Source organism: Pipistrellus kuhlii, unplaced genomic scaffold, assembly GCF_014108245.1.
Source record: "Pipistrellus kuhlii isolate mPipKuh1 unplaced genomic scaffold, mPipKuh1.p scaffold_m20_p_3, whole genome shotgun sequence".
In the NCBI taxonomy this organism is placed as follows: Eukaryota; Metazoa; Chordata; class Mammalia; order Chiroptera; family Vespertilionidae; genus Pipistrellus; species Pipistrellus kuhlii.
In genome coordinates this window covers 101,673,195-101,692,505 of record NW_023425529.1, presented here as the reverse complement: position 1 = coordinate 101,692,505, position 19,311 = coordinate 101,673,195, and the positions used below count along the sequence as shown (strand labels likewise).

Sequence of the window (19,311 nt, the reverse complement as noted above, 5' to 3'; positions counted from 1 at the left end):
TTGATTTCTGGTTTCTCTGTTCTGATCCATTGGTCTATATGTCTGTTCTTGTGCCAGTACCAGGAAGTTTTGAGAACTGTGATTTGGTAGTATAGCTCAATATCTGGTATTGTGATTCCTCCAACTTTGTTCTTCTTTCTCAGGATTTCTGTGACTATTTGGGGTCTTTTTTTATTCCAGATGAATTTTTGGAGAGCTTGTTGTAGATCTATGAAATATGCCATTGGCTTTTTAATGGCAATTGCAATGAAACTGTAGATTACTTTGGGTAGTATGGACATTTTAATAAAATTGATTCTACCAATCCATGAACATGGTATATTTTTCCATTTGTTTGTCTTCCTCTATCTCTTTTTTTAAATGTCCTGTAGATTTTATGAGTAGAGGTATTTTACCTCCTTAGTTAAGTTTATTCCTAGGAATCTTAATTTTTTTGGTGCAGTGGTAAATGAGACTTTTTGTTTTGTTTTAGTTTCACTTACTGTAAGTTCATTATTGGTGTATAAAAAGGCCATAGATTTCTGGGTGTTAATTTTATATTTCTGGGTGTAAATTCTGCTATATTACTGAATTCATTTATTAGGTCTAGTAATTTTTTGATGGAGTCTTTGGGGTTTTCCATGTATAATAAAATGCCATCTGAGAAGGACAGTTTTACTTCTTCTTTTCCAATTTGGAGGCCTTTTATTTCTTCTTCTCTGATAGCTAAGGCTAGCACTTCCAATACTATATCAAACAGAAGTGGTGAAAGTGGGCATCCCTGTCTTGTTCCTGCTCTTAGGGGAAGTAAATGTAGTTTTTACTCATTGAGTGTGATGTTGCTGTAGGTTTTTCATATAGGGCTTTTATTATGTTGAGGTATGATTCCTCTATTCCCACTTTGCTGAGAGTTTTTATCAAGAAAGAATGTTGGATTTTGTCAAATGCTTTTTCTGCATTTATTGATATGATTATGTGATTTTTACCTCTCAATGTGTTTATGTGATGCATCACATTTGATTTGTGAATACTGGACCATTCTTGTGTCCCCGGAGTAAATCCCACTTGGTAATGGTGTATGATCTTCCTAATACAATGCCGAATCCTCTTTGCTAGAATTTTGTTGATGTGTCTAGGTGTGAGTCTCTTTGGGTTCCTCTTGATGGGACTCTCTGTGCCTCCTAAACAGTGTGACATTTTCCTTCACCAGGTTGGGGAAGTTTTCTGTCATTATTTCTTTAAACATGTTTTCTGTTCCTTGCTCACCCTCTTCCTCTTCTAGTATATCTATAATGTGGATGCTGATCCATTTCATGTTGTTCCAGGGATCTCTTAAGCTATCTTTCTACTTTTAAATTATATTTTCTATTTGCATCTATAACTGGGTGTGTTGTTCCCCCCCCCCCCCCCCCCCCCGCCCCGTCGGTAACTTGTCTTCCAAATCACTGATTTGATCCTCTGCTTCATCCAATCTACTTTTAATGTCTTCTTGATGTCAGACGTATCATTCTACATTTCTGTCTGGTTCTTGTTCATGGCCGCTATTCTGCTTTTTTTTTGCTGTTGTAATTTGCACTAAGTTCCTTAAGCATCTTTATAGCCAATTGCTTTGAACTCTATATATGATAGGTTACTTGCCTCCATTTCATTTAGTTCTTTTTCTGGAGATTCCTTTTTTTTCTCTTATTTGGGGGTTCTTTGTCTCCCCATTTTAGCTGTCTCTTTGTATTTGCTTCTATGTATTAGATAGAACTGTTAGGACTTCCAGTTTTTGTGGTATGGGTTTATGTATAAAATGTTGAGGCATCCAGTGTTGCAGTCTCTTTGTTCACCTGAACTGGATGCTCTAAAAATGCCCCTTGTGTGTGTTATTTAGGCTCTCCTGTTGTAATTGGGACTTTATTGTTGTTGTCCCATTCAAGGGAAGGATCTACTCTCCAATTTGCTGCCAGTGAAGTTCAACCCTAATGTTTCCATGCCAGCTATTATACAGGTGCTTTTGGCCCTATATTTGGGGGGCTCACTGCATTTTGCTCTGATGTTGTTGAATTTGGTCCCTTGGTATGTTTATCCTGGGCCTTCTAGGAGGTTCTCTAGTGCAGGTGAATGTGATTCACTCTCCCTTTCTGACCCTGGGTATCCTGATTGATGTATGGAGGATGAAGCCCCTAAAAGTCCAGTGGTCAGGGACTCCTTAGCACAGAGGCTAAGTCTACCTTGAATCCCATGCCTTGAATGTCCCTGTTCTGAGCTATGTTCCCTTCCCTACAGAGCTGGTCCTGCATGTACCGATTGCAGGCACTTGGAGTCCTGCTGCCTTGGTGTGTCTTCCAGGGTAGTATCTGCAGTAGGGACCTAAATTCTGTTTCTCTACCTTTTGTCTTTTGATTGGAGCATTTAAGCCATTTACATGTAGGGTTATTATTGATAGGTGCTAATTTGTTGCAGGTCTTCTTCTTTATGCCTGTATTCTTTTCTTTTTCTCTATCTTTTCCTACAACAATTACATTAGCATTTTTTGCAGTGCTGGTTTGGAGTTAATAAACTCATTTAGGCTTTTTTGTTGTTATTCTTGTTGTTGTGAAGCTCTTTATTCCACCTAAATTTTGAATGAGATAGTCTTGTTGGATATAGAGTCTGGGGTTCTAGGGTTCAGTCTCTTGGTTTTCATTACTTTTTATACTTCATGCCACTACCTTCTGGCTCATGTTGATTGGGACTCTCTGTGCTTCCTGAATTTGAGTTACTTTTTCCTTCTGGCCTTAAGTATTTATATTAAAAAATAAGCTGATAGTCTAATGAGAGCTCCCTTGTAGGAAACTTTCTCTCTCTTGCATCCTTTAAAATTTTTTCTTTGTCTTTAATGTTTGTTATTTTACTTGTCATGTGCCAAGGTGTGGGTCTTTTGAGGTTCATGTTGATTGGGACTCTCTGTGCTTCCTGAAATTCTTCATTTCCTCTTGATTCTTATTCATATTGATGTTCCCATTCAACTTCTTATAAATCTCATTAAGTTGCTTATAGTTCTTACCAAGTTATTTGAGCACCCTTAAAACCATTACTGTGAATTCTTTTAACAAATTGCTTTTCTTCATTTCATTTAGTTCCTTTTCTGATGATTATTCCTTTTCTTTCAGTTGGGTTTCTTTGTCTCTCTATTTTTGCTCTCCCTTTGTATTTGTTTATATGTGTTAGATAAAACTACTATGGAGCCCAGACTTTGTGGTGTGGTCTTATGTAGTAGGTCTTTTGTGGGACCCAGTGGTGCAATTTCTTTGATCTCTTAGACTGAGTGGGCTAGGAAAGCCCCTTGTTGAGTTATTTGGATTCCTCTGTTAAAGTGGTCCAAAATGTTACTCTGCCCTCAGCTGGACAGAGATCCTTGTATGTAGTACAGTGAGATTGGCTGGAAACCTGGAATTCCTATGAGTTCTCCCATGCAGGGAAAGCACCAGTCAGTTTCCTGGGATAATGGGTCAGATAATCCCTCCCCCAATCCAGTTACTGAGGGCTCCTGGAACTGTTCAAACACAGAGGCGTGGCCTCTGCTTTTGTTTCCTCTGAGAATGTTAAACTGTAGGGTGTGGCATTCAGGGCTCCTTGGGGTTGGGGTGGGCTGTATCTCCTAGAATGAGTTTCTTTCCTTTTTTTTCTTTTCCTGTGCTATGGCTACTGGGAGAGACTAGCTCCTCTCAGGAAAAATGGCCCTTTCTGTTTGGAGGTGTATGACCAAATACAGGACTCCTGGCTGCTGCTTTTCCAAGTCCCCTTGCAATGCTTCCCACCTCAGCCTTGCCTTAGGCACCTCAAGTCTGTATCTCCCTCCCTTCACCAAAGCCTGTCTTCAGCTAAAATAAGCCTTGCTTTGACCTGGTTTCTTGCTGGTGAATCTCAAAAAGGGCCAAAGACATTGCTCTTGGAAATAATCTGGTGTTAACTTTAATCTGAAAACTGATTAAATGGAAATATTCATATATCATATTTCCCAGCCATAAGGGATTACTGAAAATAAAAACAAATATATTAATTGAAAAATATAGTCCAACCTCTTATGATAACATCATGAACTCCCTATGTTTGGATTCTAACAGTATGTATCATTAATTTAACCTATTCACTTTGACAAAGTAATATTTATTTAATGGATCAGCACTCTATCCTGTTATTACAAATAGTACTTATTAAAAACCTTTTTGAATTTCAAATATGGTATACTCTTAAATGCATTTAGTACTTATTTCTCTATAGTAGGGATCATCTTCAAGTGGGATCAATTTTATGTTGAGGTCTACTTCAGTCATATTTCTTCTGAAAAACTCAAAGTCTATGAGCCAAATAATTATTTTTTTTCTAAGGAATTGAGAATGAGCCATCAAAATAATTATAATGATGACATTATCATATCTAGAAAGAATCCGTGTTCATTACTAATATCCTCTTTTACAATTAGCTTTAGCAGGATATGTCTTTTAATAAAAACAGTTATTTTCATTATTATTTTTGAGGCTTGGTTGAGAATTATCAATTTAACATCACTTAAAAAATTCCAGCCCGGCTAGAGTGGCTCAGTCTATGAAGCAGGAGGTTATGGTTAAATTCCTGGTCAGAGAACATGCTGAGGATGTGGGCTCAATCATTATTGATGTTTCTATCTTTCTCTTCCTTTCCCTTCCTCTCTGAAATTAGTAAAAATATATTTTAAGAAATTCCAAGTGAAAACATAAATTAGTTGAACTAAGCATACAGCTTGATTTGGTTTGCTTACATTTCACCATTTAAAATAAACTGTATTACCATATATTTGCCTTTATTTTCAGTCATTTTAACACTTTTAGCCTTAATTTTGATATATCCCAAGAAAATGCTAAATTTTAGAAAATTAAATGGGTTTTAAAAAACACAATATATACACACTATATACACAATAAATTTTATTGTGTTTCCTTTTCATTTTAAATTTGTTGAAACTACATTGAAAGTTAGTTTCAGATTTTAGGCCAAACTACACTGAAAAGGAAAATTTTGATATGAAAAAATATGGCCTAGAGATTTATATATCAAACTGTGAACAAAATTACTTCTGGAAAAGAGTATAGAATGATAACTTTTATATACTTTTTTATGAGTTCATGTATTCCAGTGGATAGGTACACATGAGAACACCAATCTACATTATTTACACTCACACTGATAGATGTGGAGGAAGGTCTCACTGAGCTTGCTGGTGAAAAGAGGCTCCGGAAGGTCCCGGAAGAACTGCTTCACCATGTCTGCCACGTCATAAGCAGACTGGCCCTCATAGCTGCCGTTCTCAGGGAAGTTCTCGTTCATTTGACGTAAGGCCTGGATTCTAGATTTCACACCAGATTTTCGAAAAAGGCCCACCTGAAACAAGTCACAGGGACATGTTAGTGAGGCCATGTTTGTCCCAGACATTCTCTTCCTAAGACAACATTTTGGTAGAAATGAGAAGGTGTAGAATCAAGCCTGGATAAGCAGTAATTGCATCCAAGTAAGTAAACTGTAAATAACTCGTTTAGCTATTTTGAGTAGCAGTTGAACACTGATTCCTCTTCTAAAAAATGAAGATAAGAATAATGATACCCCACCTCAAAGGGCTATTGAGGAGACTAAATGAGAATATATGTGTCTGTGCTTAGTAACTTCTTAGAACACAGTAGATGTTATTTTATTTACTATTCAACAGGTAGTGGTTAAATACCCACTATTAGGCATATTTAAAGCTCATTAGTGAGCATACCAGACAAAATTTCCCATCCTCCAGTGTTGACTTAAGTGCAGGTTTGAGAAAGTTTGGTCAATGGAAGGTTTGGCGGCTCCCAGATAAACAGCCATATCCAGTGCTCCTTTTGGGGGTGAGGTTTATAGTAACGATAAGCGTGTGCTTTTATTTAAGAGTTTTATAATGCTTTTCCTTTTTAGGAAGTTTTGTAACACTGGCTATGCATGTTTTTCAGGTGATGACTGGCACTGACCACTCTGCCTAGTTAATTATGTGCATAAGCTCTGGATCTAGTGAGAATGATTTCTGGGTGACTCTTCTACAGATGTCAAGACATTGTCTTATGCCTCTTTCATCCCTAAGCTTTAGACTCTTAATCCATTTGACAAATAAACTCAGCAATAAGGCATGAAAGAAATGGAGGCCTGATATGAGATGGGAGGTTTTTGCAGGTGATGCTCTGGGCCCTGTAGACTCTGCATATCCTGGACTGACCTCTACCTCCAAAAGAATGAGCTTCCCTGGGACCCTGGTTTACAGTGACTTAGTATGTTTGCTATTTTTAAATACCTGTAAGACACATCCTTCAACTCTCAAGTCTCCACTTTTCTCACTCCCCAAGGACTTACATGTTGGCCCACTTTTGAAAGCAAGATGGAAACATTCCCAGATGGCCAGACCAGTAAGCCCCTCCTCTCTAGACCTGGAGGAATGTGCCAGGTCACCTTACCACTGCACTCTGTACCAGGCAGGCCTCAACCCAAGTTCAGGTATCTAAGGAGAGCTCTCTTGGTTGCTGCTATAGAGAGCAGCCCTAATTCTTTAAAACTGCAGTAACAGCAAGGGAAAGATTTTAAGCAATCAGAATACTAAGGTTTTTGTATATGTCAGCTGAATGGATCACAGGAGAATTTTACCCTGCTACTTTTTGTAGAAATAAAAACAGAATTCTTAGTGATATGTCTTTGTATTCCAAGGCTTATCACCCTAATTCCACAGGTGAGGCTATTCAGGCTTGTAACTTAAATTATTAACTACTTTAATTTTTATCCTTAAAGTTTGTCATGTCTAAGAAATGCAACCCTTCGCCATACTTGGGTGATTCTCCAAGAAGAATCTAAAGAACCCTCTGGCAACTACTCCAAATTTCATCAAAGTACATGAGAAGAAAGCATGTACTGTCAGAAGAAAACTACAGGATGTTGATTAAGTGCTTACTGAAATGAGATCCAGCCTGAATTTGTTTACATCTCAACTCTTCTATTCTGGAAGGAGGCCCAGGACTGTGCCTAGGGCTGTGTTGCACAGGAATCCTCAGAATCTAAGTGCCCATTAAGTGAATTCTTAAGTGTGAGTCATGTTATCTTCACTGAGTTGGTGTTTACTCAGCCTGAGAATTCTGGTTTATTATTTTTTTAACAGCAGAGAAAAATTGATCAGGATTTACTGGTATAAAGAGAATAAACTAGAAGTATTTGTGTGAAAATTGCTGAGCGTGGTTCCTCCTTTGTCCATTTCATCTTCCTGGTTTGGTTTCTGGTGCACAATGGTGTGCATGTACATACATCTCAGCAATGTTTTCTTTGTATTGTTCTGTTTCCAACTTTCTTTCCAATTTTATCAAATATTGTTATTTTAATTATTTTAGACATGACTGGAGCACTCCAGCTGTGGGCTCAGAGCTGCTTTTTCTAAATTAGGTCTCACAAGCTGCCCAGAGAGTTGTCAGATATTTATTTGTTCTTCCTCAAATTCTGCCAATAACCTTTCTGCCCCACCCTCAGCTTCCAAAGGATATGGGAAATATCTTTAGGTTTTGTGGATTTTGTTAGAAGCACAGAAGGACATTTATTTTCTAATCCTAATAAAGAAAAGGTGGTCTGAAATCAGACCAGATTCCATATGTCATAGCTGAGGCTACAGAAGGGAAAGGTGGAAAGAATCCCAGTCTTTAAAAATGTGTTTAAGCTGATGGAAGAAGTAACCTTGGAATCATCCCACTTCCTGTCTCATTTGAGGCTCATGTATTTCCTGCTGCTTTAGCCATTTGGTGACTTCTGTTATTTTCAGTGGAATACTCGCTGCACACAGTAAATAGAAGTTTCCTTTAATGGTGGAGAGATCCTTAGAGCAGAGAGAACTTCTATCAGCCTTCATGGAACAACCTTGGGTGGTGGCATAAGTGAGTGCCAATACTCATTTCATCCACCAAAAGTTTTCAGAGCAGTGATAAAATTGGTCTTTTGGGCTAATTTTTTTTTTTTTTCTTCTAAGTACAAAATGGAGAACTGAAGAAATAATTTAAAATCTGTTGCCTCTTAGAGCACCGGGTCATCGCCACTGAAGGAGGCCACCTCAGATCCCTTAGCTTCTTAAGAGGAAGACAGAAGGAGTGCACAGTGTCTTTTACTGGTAGACAGGTGACCAGGGCCTCACACTTGGTTTAATACTCTGCTGTCACTGTTTTGAAATTCTTAACTTATAAACAAGGAATTTCACATTGTTATACTCCCACCCACTTCAAACCCTCCCTAAAAAGGGAAGAATAGTAGTCAGCAATGCAAATTCATTTTATTTGCATCTCCCTTGCATATTTTATTTTTATTTTTAAAAAATATATTTTATTGAATTTTTACAGAGAGAAAGAGAGAGGGATAGAGAGTTAGAAACATCGATCAGCTGCCTCCTGCACATCCCCCACTGGAGATGTGCCCGCAACCAAGGTACATGCCCTTGACTGGAATCAAACCTGGAACTTTTCAGTCCGCAGGCTGACGCTCTATCCACTGAGCCAAACCGGTTTCATCTTAAGTTCTTATTTTATAAGGATGAGTGATGAGTGCTTCTTTGGACTAGTTTTTTTATTCATCACTCTTTTGTCTTTTACTTAATAACGGAGCTATGAAAAGGCAAGCACTCAAGGTACAATTGAAAAAGACATGCCCCAGATCCTCACTCATCTCATCCGGGGTAGGCAACAGGGAGAGTGATGAGTAGGCAGCAGGTAGAGGACACTTGTACTGAGTATGAAGAATCTTCACAGCGTAATTTGGCTTTTAAAATGTACTTCTCCATTAGGAGAAGTTGGTCATGAAAACTGCATTAGAATTCAAATTTCATCTAATAATATTACATCTCCTTGTTGGCATCCTATTATACAATGATGTGCTAATAATGTTTCTCAGGACTTCCATTTCGTCTTAAGAAATGTACTCAGCTAATAAATAAAGATTGGTTTTATTCAGAAGACAGGGTCCTAAGGGGGTGTGCTCAGTTTTGATTTTAAACACTGTGGAGTTAGCCTCTCCTGCAGAGACCTCATGTTTATCAGGAGCCTGGTAGAATCTACACTTCTGGGTACAACTGATTCAGGGCAGAAAAAAAAAAGCTCAGCCAACAAAGCAAGGTTCCTCTCAGGCACTGCCATGTCTGAATACTAACGATTCATAATTGAAGGCTAAACTCCCTTATTTCATCTGCAGCCAGATGCAAGGTACAAAATGATACACTGTGTTTGGCCACATATAAACTGCTCTGCACTTAGGAGTGTAGGAGGTGAAACGTTGGCAATGTTTCAGGGCTCTGTCTTCCACTGTTTGCGATGAATGCCTGTGTTTGAGATGAATGCTTATCTTCAAGGGAGGGGGCCCAACTCAGGGCAGGAAGCCTCCCTCTCTCTGGGTGAGGGCAAAGCCTCGGGGTGTCCTGGATGTGGTGTGAGGGGACCATGTATAAGGAGGCACCACGACATCCAGCCACCTGTGATTTAGAGGAAGCATATTCTGAGATGTTCTAGTCTTCCATGACCTTGGGGCTTTTTTCTCAAGACCCTGGCAGACCTGAATCTTTTCAGTTCAAAGGAGGTACTGTTGATGAAGAAAGAACATTCGTTTAGTGTTATGTCTGTTCTTCCTTGTGACGACTCTTGACTCCTCTTTCGTTTCTGATTCATTTGCTTTAATTTGCTCTTGTTCGCTCTGAAGTCTCCAGGACAGTCTTCTTCTTGACTGTAGTTTTCTTTGATTTTTCATTATGTTTCTCTAGTTTTCCCTGGTTCCCTTCCTGTTATCACTTCGCTATTCACAGGGATCAGAGGGGTGGGTGCTTTCACACTGTGATGATGAAGGGAGGGACATATATTGCAGAGCCCCTGCCTGTGTTGAGTACCTCATAAGGTGTAACTGGTGATGATGACACAGATTCTTACTTTTGACTGGTATGAGAAAGGGTTGATATATTCATTTTAGTCATATTTATGTCCTTGAAATAAGTGCTTCCTATAAAAATTTGCCGGCATTCTTTCATAATTAAAAAGTAGTTATGGCTTGAAATGGAGAGTGGGAATAGACAGTGAGTAGGGATTGAGAAGGTTTTGGTGCCCACTATCTTTCTCTCTATTCATGTCTTTTGCTTCAAACTATTATTGGACCAATAATAGTAATGACACTGGTGCTGCATGTTATTCAGAATCTATAGGGGCCATGGCTGACTGGTTTCCAGTCTACCTACACTAAAGCCTATGTGATGAGGACAGAAGGTATTACAATTCATTCATTTATACCTAATCTTGCTCAAGAAAGAACTCCAGGCTACTTACAATGACTTATAAAATACAATAAGATGCAACTAAATTAAAATAGAAGAGAAAATTAGGAGGAGGGGGAGGAGGGATCATATATTTAATTAATTAAAAGCTGGCATCAAACAAAGAAGTTATTCCTATTCAGCTGCACTGAAAATTGGTATCTGATTCATCAAGAGACCATCAAGATTCTACTAGTAACTTTGATCTTGGTATTAGGGTTGATATAAGCATCAATAACCAGAATCTTTGAGTTCTTGTAGCTTGGCTCATTCCTGTCCACTGAGCCCAAGTCCAGGGGTAAATCAATAAAAATTGCAAATAAGCTTTGGTTTCTTCACATGACATTAAAGAGTATAATGAACAAAAAGCCATATTGAATAGTTGCAATTTATCAAGTGAGAACATGGCTTTTATTTTGGAAAGAATGTCTAAGAAACTAATGGGTATCATTTGGAGTAAAAAAGACTCAGTCTAGAAATTTATAGGATGGGTAGCACTTTGGGCTCAATCATAGTCTACCATGTGGTAGTCCCCAAACAGTCCTGGAGATAGAAAATGATCTCCAAATATTTTATTTAGCTTGAGCTTTTAAATCAACTCTATAAGATGAGGGCACATTTGATTTAACTGATATTATTTTCATAATTTACTTGCATATTTTACACAGTTGTAAATAAATTTGTCTTTCCTTTAAGTTTTCCTGGTCATAATACTGCTCCAAAAAATTAATAAAAGAAAATATAAAAACCAACTCTTTTTAAAGAAAGATAACAGGGCTAAAAGAAATGCTGTGAAATCAAAACCAAAGAAACTATTTTTCCCAAGTCTGGTAAATCTGGAAATCAATGGCATCAGAGCAATAATTAAAAAGGAAATTCAATATATAATTTTTAGGGAACACAAATTAGACATTACAGCTGAAAACTGACATTGACTTTCTGCAGTCTCTCCAGGGAGTCATTCAAGGTGCCAATGAGAAAACATGCTCAAGCAGCTTGACAAAGATATAGCCTGATCAAATTAAATATCTATATATATAAAAGCCTAAGCAACCGAATATCTGAATGACTGGTTGACCAGCTGCTATGATGTGCACTGACCACTAGGGGAAGGATGCTCAATGCAGGAGCTGCTCCCTGGTGGTCAGTGAGTTCCCATAGCCAATCTCCCATGGATGGCCAACCTTCCATGGTCCCTCCCCATAGCTGGCTGGTCCCTATCAACCCCAAAAGCAGGCCACGCCCAGAGACCCTATCATGCATGAATTTGTGCACTGGGCCTCTAGTTGACCTATAAAGAACACAATGCCTTTTATTTTCGGTGAAGCATGTTTTGTCTGATGCTAGACAATGACTTTGTCTGGTATTTCATAAATCCAATTCTGTATCTGGGATTTCCAACCATACCTGGTCAAGGCAGTTGCTGCGAAGATATCTGAGTGCTTGCTGAATACTCTGAGGCAGGGGCTGTCCCGTTCTCTGGACATGAACTATAAGAGGAACGCCAAAGACAGTCTTGCCTTTGTAATCAGGAACTTTCATCCTCTTCATGAACTTTGGAACTGACCTAGAATTCACAGAAACCAGGTCATCAAGCCTCCTGGGGCCTACTGTTGAGAGAGGCTGTGAAAGCAAGCAAGAGGGGAAAGCCAAGCTTTCGTTGGAATACCCAACAGGCATGAGGGAATTCAATATTTCTCTCTTAATTAATCACAGTACATAGAAGGACAATGTGTGCCCCTTACCTATGTTAGAACTCTATTATATAGCATGATTCACGTTAGCAGGTGGATTTATGGCTCTGTTTTCAAATCAAGTGGTCGACTTTCTAATTTAATTGTGATTACATACCTCTCAAGTAATAAACACTTAAAAGTCCCCAATAAGACAAAATGAAACTTAAAAACTACAACAAGAAGAATGAACTTAGTTGGGTTGGGGGAGAAAGGAGGGGAGAGAAGATAAAAAAGCATTTCTTGGGTATAATTTTCTATTATTAATTGTACTTTTAAAGAAATTTTTAATATACAAGCACATTAATTTGATCATGCAACTTATAACTTTGTACATTATTTTTATAAAAGCATTGCCAATTCTTCTATATACATAATATATATCATAGGACAACTAGTGACACATTTAATATTTTTTCAAATCATCTAAAATAGGTCCACATTTAAGTTCCAACACATGCTTTGTCAATTCCTTATTACAAACGTTTTGCTGCATGTTCTTGTTTTTATTTTCCCATTAAATAAAAGCAGACATGTCCCTGAAGAATGAAATGCCTTTTGAATGAATCAATGCTCTAGGTGTTGAGCTCTGCATTGGCCTGAAGGTACAAATAACAGATGTTTCCTTGCAAACTGCCAGAATTACTTTACAGCAAGTTTATTTTTAATTCCTCTGTTCACAATTAATCACCCTTTACTTGACTTTTGTTCTTATTGGAAGTTGAGTGCCTTCCCTGGACACTGGCAGAGAGTGACAAATAAAGCCATACTTCCTGCAGGCTACACCCCCTTCCAGCTGAGGTAGCCTGGGAGGCAGACAGTAAGGCAGAACTCCGGGCATTATTTTCAGGAGATCAGCAAGTAAAGGCAATGATCAGGTCCTTCAGAAATCAGAAAGTACTAAAGCTTTTGAAATCACATGCTTAGCTCTAGCCAAATGATGCCCTCTGGAGTGAACATGCTACATACCATGTCCAGCCGTGTTTGTTGGACATGGAGTGCTTCTCCATGATGGCCGTGAGGCGGAGCAGCGAGAAGCGCTGGAGCAGGTTCAGCTGGCTGGCGGTCTGGTTGCTGATGTGGGGTGATGCCGTGGATGGTTGAGGCTGGTGGGAGAGCTGGAAACTATTCCATCGGAGTCGCCTTTACCAGAGAGACCATCAGAGAGACAGTCACAAAGTGAATATGTTATCCGGAAACACAGGATGTGACTAATTTTTAAGTGGCTATTCAAAATAGGTTCAGTGCCAAGAAAATCACCAAGCAAATGAAAACAGAAGAACAGACCAAAGAAACTACTTTTTCCAAGTCATTATCTATTTCATTAGGAGGTTTAAATAAGTTATGTAATAATTTTTACTTGTTTATCCCTAAATTTGCTCCCAAATGTTGAAAGCAGCTGATTGTGTATATGTGTGTGTATGAGAGAGAGAGAGAGAGAGAGAGAGAGAGAGAGAGAGAGAGAGAGAGAGAGATGAGTGTGCTATCTCAGTGTTTGGGAGCACTAGAATATTTTTATATTGCTAGCCTGTCCCTGCACTCACCTCTCATTTGGTATTGAGATGGAGCCTGATAGGCACAACTGAAGCACTGCTGATATCATGACACATCAGTGAGTCCCAAGAGACATCACTGCCTCCACTAGAGGCACACACATCATTACTCTTTCTACCAGTTAGGCCCTTCCAAGGCCATTGTACTAGGATACTTCTGAAATGGTCTTTGTACAACAGCTTTTATATACTTTGTAACTGACATCGTAAAACCAAATAAACTTACGAAGTACGTACCTTAGATAGCAGAATTTTCTCATACAATTAAATTAAAAATAGTTTAACATTTGGGGTAGAGATATATTTTAATCCATACTGTTCCAAGGTCATGAGAAGCACCTGTGCACAGGCACTGGGCCTCCATTATGTGATTATCTGTGGTGCCTTTGCACATAAGCTCATTAAAAAACAAACAAAAAAAAACTAATATTGAATTAGAGGGTACACTCAGAGAAATAAAAGTGAGATAATGTGGATTCAATCACCATGTTAACTGAAGAGAAGACATACTTCTGTTCAAATGATTCCTAACCACATACATCTCTTAACAGTGTCAGGCATTTAATAAGTGCTCTATAAATGTTTAAAAAATAAATGCACAGACCATAATTATTAAGAGTTGGATTAAAAATCATTTCACAAAATCATGCCACCAACCTGTTTGGCCTGGTCAGAGAGGCCCCTACACCAGAATCCCTTCTTTCTTTGACCCCCATGGTTTCTGATTCAATAAGTGATGTTCCATCTCTTTCCACATCACTGGGAGTTATCTGACCTTCAGAAATAGAATTGCCTTCGAAATCTAGGGTGACCTGATTAGGAAATGGAAAGGGGCATAAGCCAGGTTTTCCAACCAAAGCCTCATGTGCTTGCAGTTCAGGCAAGACATGCTTTGACCAGTCATCCATTCCCTCTTGGTGCCCACTGGCATGGTGCAGAATGCCCTCTAAGTGAGGGAAGAGGTCATCTTTCTCCAAGTCCAAAAGGTCTCCGGTGCTGGCATACAATGGAACGTTGTCATAGATGCTGACTCGACTTGCTCTGTGGCAGGAGGCAATGAGCCCGGGCTCCCTGGCACAAGGGCCATGCTGTCTACCCAGGGAGATGCTACCAGTCCTCCAGTTCACCCCATTGCTGTTGTCTGATGGTGAGAGGCTTTCGATAGACAGTGCCTTCGGGAATGTTCCCGGTTTGTGATCCTTGGGAACGTGTACTACCAGGTTCTCCTGGGAATGAAACTCGTGTGTGTGGTTTTGGTCACATGCATCCCACAGTGCCGTCCCAGCCAGCACATCCAGGTCTTCTAAGTACATGCCCCCACGCTTGTTGGCCTCCTGGCATTTCCGTTCCTTTGGGCCAGGTGTGCTCAGCCCACCACTGCTGTTTTCCAAGGGGCTGTTTTCACTGCTCCATTTGCCGGGACATTGAAGCCCTTTACTGCAGGCAGCCAGGGGCGAGTTCTGGAGGTCTCCGTTGGGGATTTGGATGCACTGCATGGCCCTGAAGGACTCTGGCTCCTGTTGTAGCACAGGCCCGCTGATCACCAAGCCACCTGTCTGCCCCTTATGCCTTCCATGTGCTCCTTTTGCTCGGAGCGTTTCCATGCGTTTCAAAAATGATTTGGCTCTGGCCCTGCTGGGTTTCTCATTCTTTGGGTGGAAAGGGCAGTTGAGAACATCTTTGGGGGACTGTGGGAGGCTGCTGCTGAATACCGTGGCATCCAGCATGACCGGGCTGTCAGAACAGCACTGGCTGGAGCAGCCCAGCGCCTCCCGGCCAGCGCTCTGGCTGCCAGGGTGGCTGCGGCCGTCACTCCCACCACTGCTCTCGCTGTGGATGGAGCAGACCTCGGGCTCACTCAGGTCTGTGAGGACACTTTCACTGCTGACTGTGTTTCTCATTCTCATGTCTCCGGATGACCCATTTCTGTCTCCCCCAGGAAACAGTGTGTGGAGGTTGTCCACACGAGACCACCGCCGACTGGTTCTTTGGAAAGTCCATTTGTTACTGATACAGAGGTCTTCTTCATCTGAGTCTTCACCCTGAAAAATATGAACGATAGTGCACATTGGCTTGTGGCTCAGACGAAATGGAAAATCTAAAGCCCAGGGGCATGGGCCTACCACCTCCTCTCCCTTCCCTCCATCTCATGCACACCCTGTTTTTTTGGGCACCTTTGGGTAAAGGTGATTCCACCGTCATGCACGGTCCTGCAACACCCTCTCCCTCCCTGGTGGCTAGAGGATCTCTTCCCAACTGCCAAGCTTTCTTCCTTTAAATCTCATAGAGTTTCTGAATCATTCTTTTTTCTCTGAGAAGATTTTCCCGACTGATTACAAAGAAGGTATAATTAGCATCTGACTAGACAGTCTAAATCTGAAACATCTGTGGTCTCTTTTTCACACAGAAACTTAATCCTGCCATAAAAAGCAGTTACTTCTTTTCTGAAACCTCTTCACTGAGCTCCAGGACCATATTTCCAGCTTCCCTCTTCTGAACCTCAAGGTCACTATGTCTCAAAGCTAATCTTGGTCTCCCCAACTTGGTTCTTATTGTATAACAGAGGCCAAGTGCACATCTGTGCACTGGGGTGGTGGGCCCCTCACCCCGGCCTGCACTCTCTCGCAGTCTGGGATCCCTCTGGGGATATCTGCTAGACACCCCCTGAGGGGCCCTCAGTGCTGCCATGGAGGCAGGTTAAGAAAATATGCCACTGCCTCTACTATCATCAGCCATGAGCCCAGCTTCTGCCTGAGCAGCGCTCCCCCAGAAGAGCTCACTGACCACCAGGGGGCAGCTCCTGCATTGAGCTTCTCCCCCCTGGTGGTCAGTGCTTGTCATAATGACTGGCCATTCTGCAGTTCAGTCGATTTGCATATTAGGGTTTTATTATATAGCACTAGAAGCTGGGAGCATGAAATTCATGCACTGGGGGTGGGGGTGGGGGTCAATCAGCCCACCCTACCCCCCTAACAGTCCAGGAGCTCTCAGGGGATGTCCTACTGATGGCTTAGGCCCACTCTCCACAGGCCTAAACCATTTGTAGGCCTCCCTCTGCAGGAGGCAACCTGGCCGATAGGGGAAGGCACCACCCCCATCACCCCGCTGCTGCTACCACTGTCTGTTGCTGCAGCCACCAAGGTGTTTTCATCAACACAGACTCCAGTCCCTTCACCACACACACACACACACACACACACACACACACACACACAAAAAAAAATGACAACTTTCTTTAGGCTTTTTCAAGATGTCTCTTTCATAGGATATGACATTTCTTTCTTTTTTAAAATCCTCATCTGAGGATATATTTCCATTGATTTTTAGAGAGAGTGGAAGAGAGGGGGAAAGACAGAGAGAAACCTCAATGTGAGAGGGACACTGTGATTGGTTGCCTCCTGCATGAGCCCTGACCTGGGCCCCGGCCAGGGAGGAGCCTGTAACCTAGGTACATGCCTTGATCAGAATCGAACCCAGACCCTGCGAAAGGCCAAAGCTCTATCCACTGAGCCAAACTCGCTAGGGCAGGATATCACATTTCTTAGCCCCTCCAGTAGCGGACCTTCGTTTTTTCCTCCAGGAGTGAGATGGAAAAACCCTAGATCACTTTCTTGGATTCTTATAACCCAAGTTACCAACAACAGTGCAAGTAGCATACAGGAGCTTAGTCAATGAGCAGCCAGAAAAGGTGTTTCCTTGGCGGGACTGCTGGTGAGGGCCTGCCCTTGGTCACGAGTGAACCCTCTTCCTCTCTCTGTCCCTGTCCCTGTCCCTGTCCTTGTCCCTCTTCCTTTCCTTCTTCCTCTCCCTCTTCCTTTCCTTCTGGTCCACTCTCTTTAAAAAGCAATGAAAAAATATCCTCTGGTGGGTATTAAAACACAAAACACAGAAAACACAGAATGCTAAATATGTAGGCCTGAAAAAGAAATTTCTTGGTTCTTTGAATTTTATTAACAACCAGAGGCCCGAGGCACAGAAACTTGTGCACTGGGGGGTAGGGAGTCCTTCAGCCTGGCCTGCACCCTCTCGTAGTCTGGGAGTTCTCGGGATGTTCAACTGATGGCTTAGGCCCACTCCCTGTGGGGAGCAGACCTAAGCTGCAATCTGGCCTCCCTCTGTGGGAGGTGACTGGCAGGCTGATTAGGGGACAGCACAGGCAGTGAGCAGCTGGCCCAACCCCCCATTGCACCACCACCACAGGTGGCCTCCCTCTGTGGGAGTGACCCTGGTGGGCCAATGTGGGGACAGTGGTTGAAGGTTGCATTCTGGATTTTCATATCACATTTCAGGAAAGTAGTGATGGGAAGTTGACATTAAGTAAGCATTCTAAAAAAGACCTTTCAGCAAATAGTTTTTGAGAAGGCAAAAGGATATGCTTCTAAAGAAATTATAGATATTTTAAAACAGAAACTATAATATTTAGTGTGGGCTCCAATGAGCTCTCTCAGGCTATCCCAAACTTGGTTACTGATGCTAGTAAACCACATAGTACTTGGATAAGGACTCCTTTATTTTGGTTAAGAAAATATGCCAAGCTGGGTACAGTGGACTGGTAGTGGAAAGCCTGCCCCTGTCTGCTAAGCTCTAAGAGCTTATTATACTAGCTTTGGGCAACAGGAAGGTACTTACAACCCAACAAAGGCATGTGAAAAGTGGTGACTTGCTGAAAAATAAGTCAAACAGTTCAGGAAGTTTTTTCAGTATTTAGATCGAACCAAAACAAACAAACAAAAACCAAACATGTAGTAAACAAAAATAAACAAAGAAAAAAACATCCCTTATCCTTTAGCAACTTCTCCTTTACCAAAGTATGTGCCAAAGGATATTGACATGATTCTGTATCTTTGTTTTCCTCTAGTGCAAGATCTTTCAAACTATTGATAGTAACCTATAATAAGAAATAGATTTTCTATCACAACTCAAGGCACATATAAATATTATAATCAATCAATCAATCAATCAATCAGGCTATTCTTATCCTGTTTGTATTCTGATATATTTTATTTATTAAAGTACTAGAGGCCTGATGCTCAACATTTGTGCGTGGGGGGCGGGGGGCTTCTCTCAGCCTGGCCTGTACCCTCTCCAATCTGAGTCCCCTCAGGGGATGTCCAACTGCCTCTTGCAATCCGGGACCACTGGCTCCTAACTGCTCGCCTGCCTGATTGTCCCTAACTACATCTGCCTGACTGCCTGATTGCCCCTAACTGCTCCCCTGCTGGCCTGATCATCCCTAACCACCTCTGCCTTACCCAGCACCAGGGACCCAGGATTACCTCCCTCTGACCAGCTGCAAGCACCCAGGACCAGGGCCACAGTGGACTGTGGGCCGGTGGCTTCGTCCTGGCCACAGCTGCAGTCACCTTGGACCGCAGGATGCGTGGCTTGTCCTTCTTATGGGCTGCAGGCACAGACTCAGCTATTGGCACCCGGGACTGCAGGGCATGCAGCTTGTCCCTCTCCCACGTAACAGGCACAGGCACTGGCACCCGGAACTGGGGGGAGTGCTGCTTGTCCCTCTCCCAGGCCGCAGGCACAGGTGCTGGTGCCCAGGAACGAGGGGCAGGTGGCTTGTCCCTCTCCTGGGCTGCAGCCTGGCTGGTCCTTATTTGTCTCGTGCAAGCTCATTTGTGCCTGGCTGGCCCCAATCCTCTCTCCCCAGTGTTGAGTGTCGGAGCCATTATGGCATGATGGCATAAGGGCATGATGACCATTTGCA

At 41.6% G+C, this 19,311-nt stretch overlaps 2 protein-coding genes across 6 annotated transcripts in view; one reads left to right on the top strand and one right to left on the bottom strand.

The window, feature by feature from the left end:
* Positions 1-6,996, top strand: part of KL (klotho) — an 81,046-nt gene extending 74,050 nt beyond the window's left edge. The window contains exon 5 of the mRNA XM_045588605.1: positions 6,781-6,996. Within this exon, the coding sequence (XP_045444561.1) occupies positions 6,781-6,794 (14 nt within the window). The 3' untranslated portion in view covers positions 6,795-6,996. The remainder of the gene's footprint in view (positions 1-6,780) is intronic.
* Positions 1-19,311, bottom strand: part of STARD13 (StAR related lipid transfer domain containing 13) — a 246,629-nt gene that overhangs the window by 11,159 nt on the left and 216,159 nt on the right. For all 5 annotated transcript variants that reach the window (XM_036455313.2, XM_036455312.2, XM_045588603.1 and 2 more), the window contains exons 5-8: positions 14,250-15,634; positions 13,009-13,182; positions 11,714-11,873; positions 5,166-5,364 (exon numbers count right to left, since the gene is read on the bottom strand). In XM_036455313.2, coding sequence (XP_036311206.1) covers positions 5,166-5,364; positions 11,714-11,873; positions 13,009-13,182; positions 14,250-15,634 — 1,918 coding nt within the window. The remainder of the gene's footprint in view (positions 1-5,165; positions 5,365-11,713; positions 11,874-13,008; positions 13,183-14,249; positions 15,635-19,311) is intronic.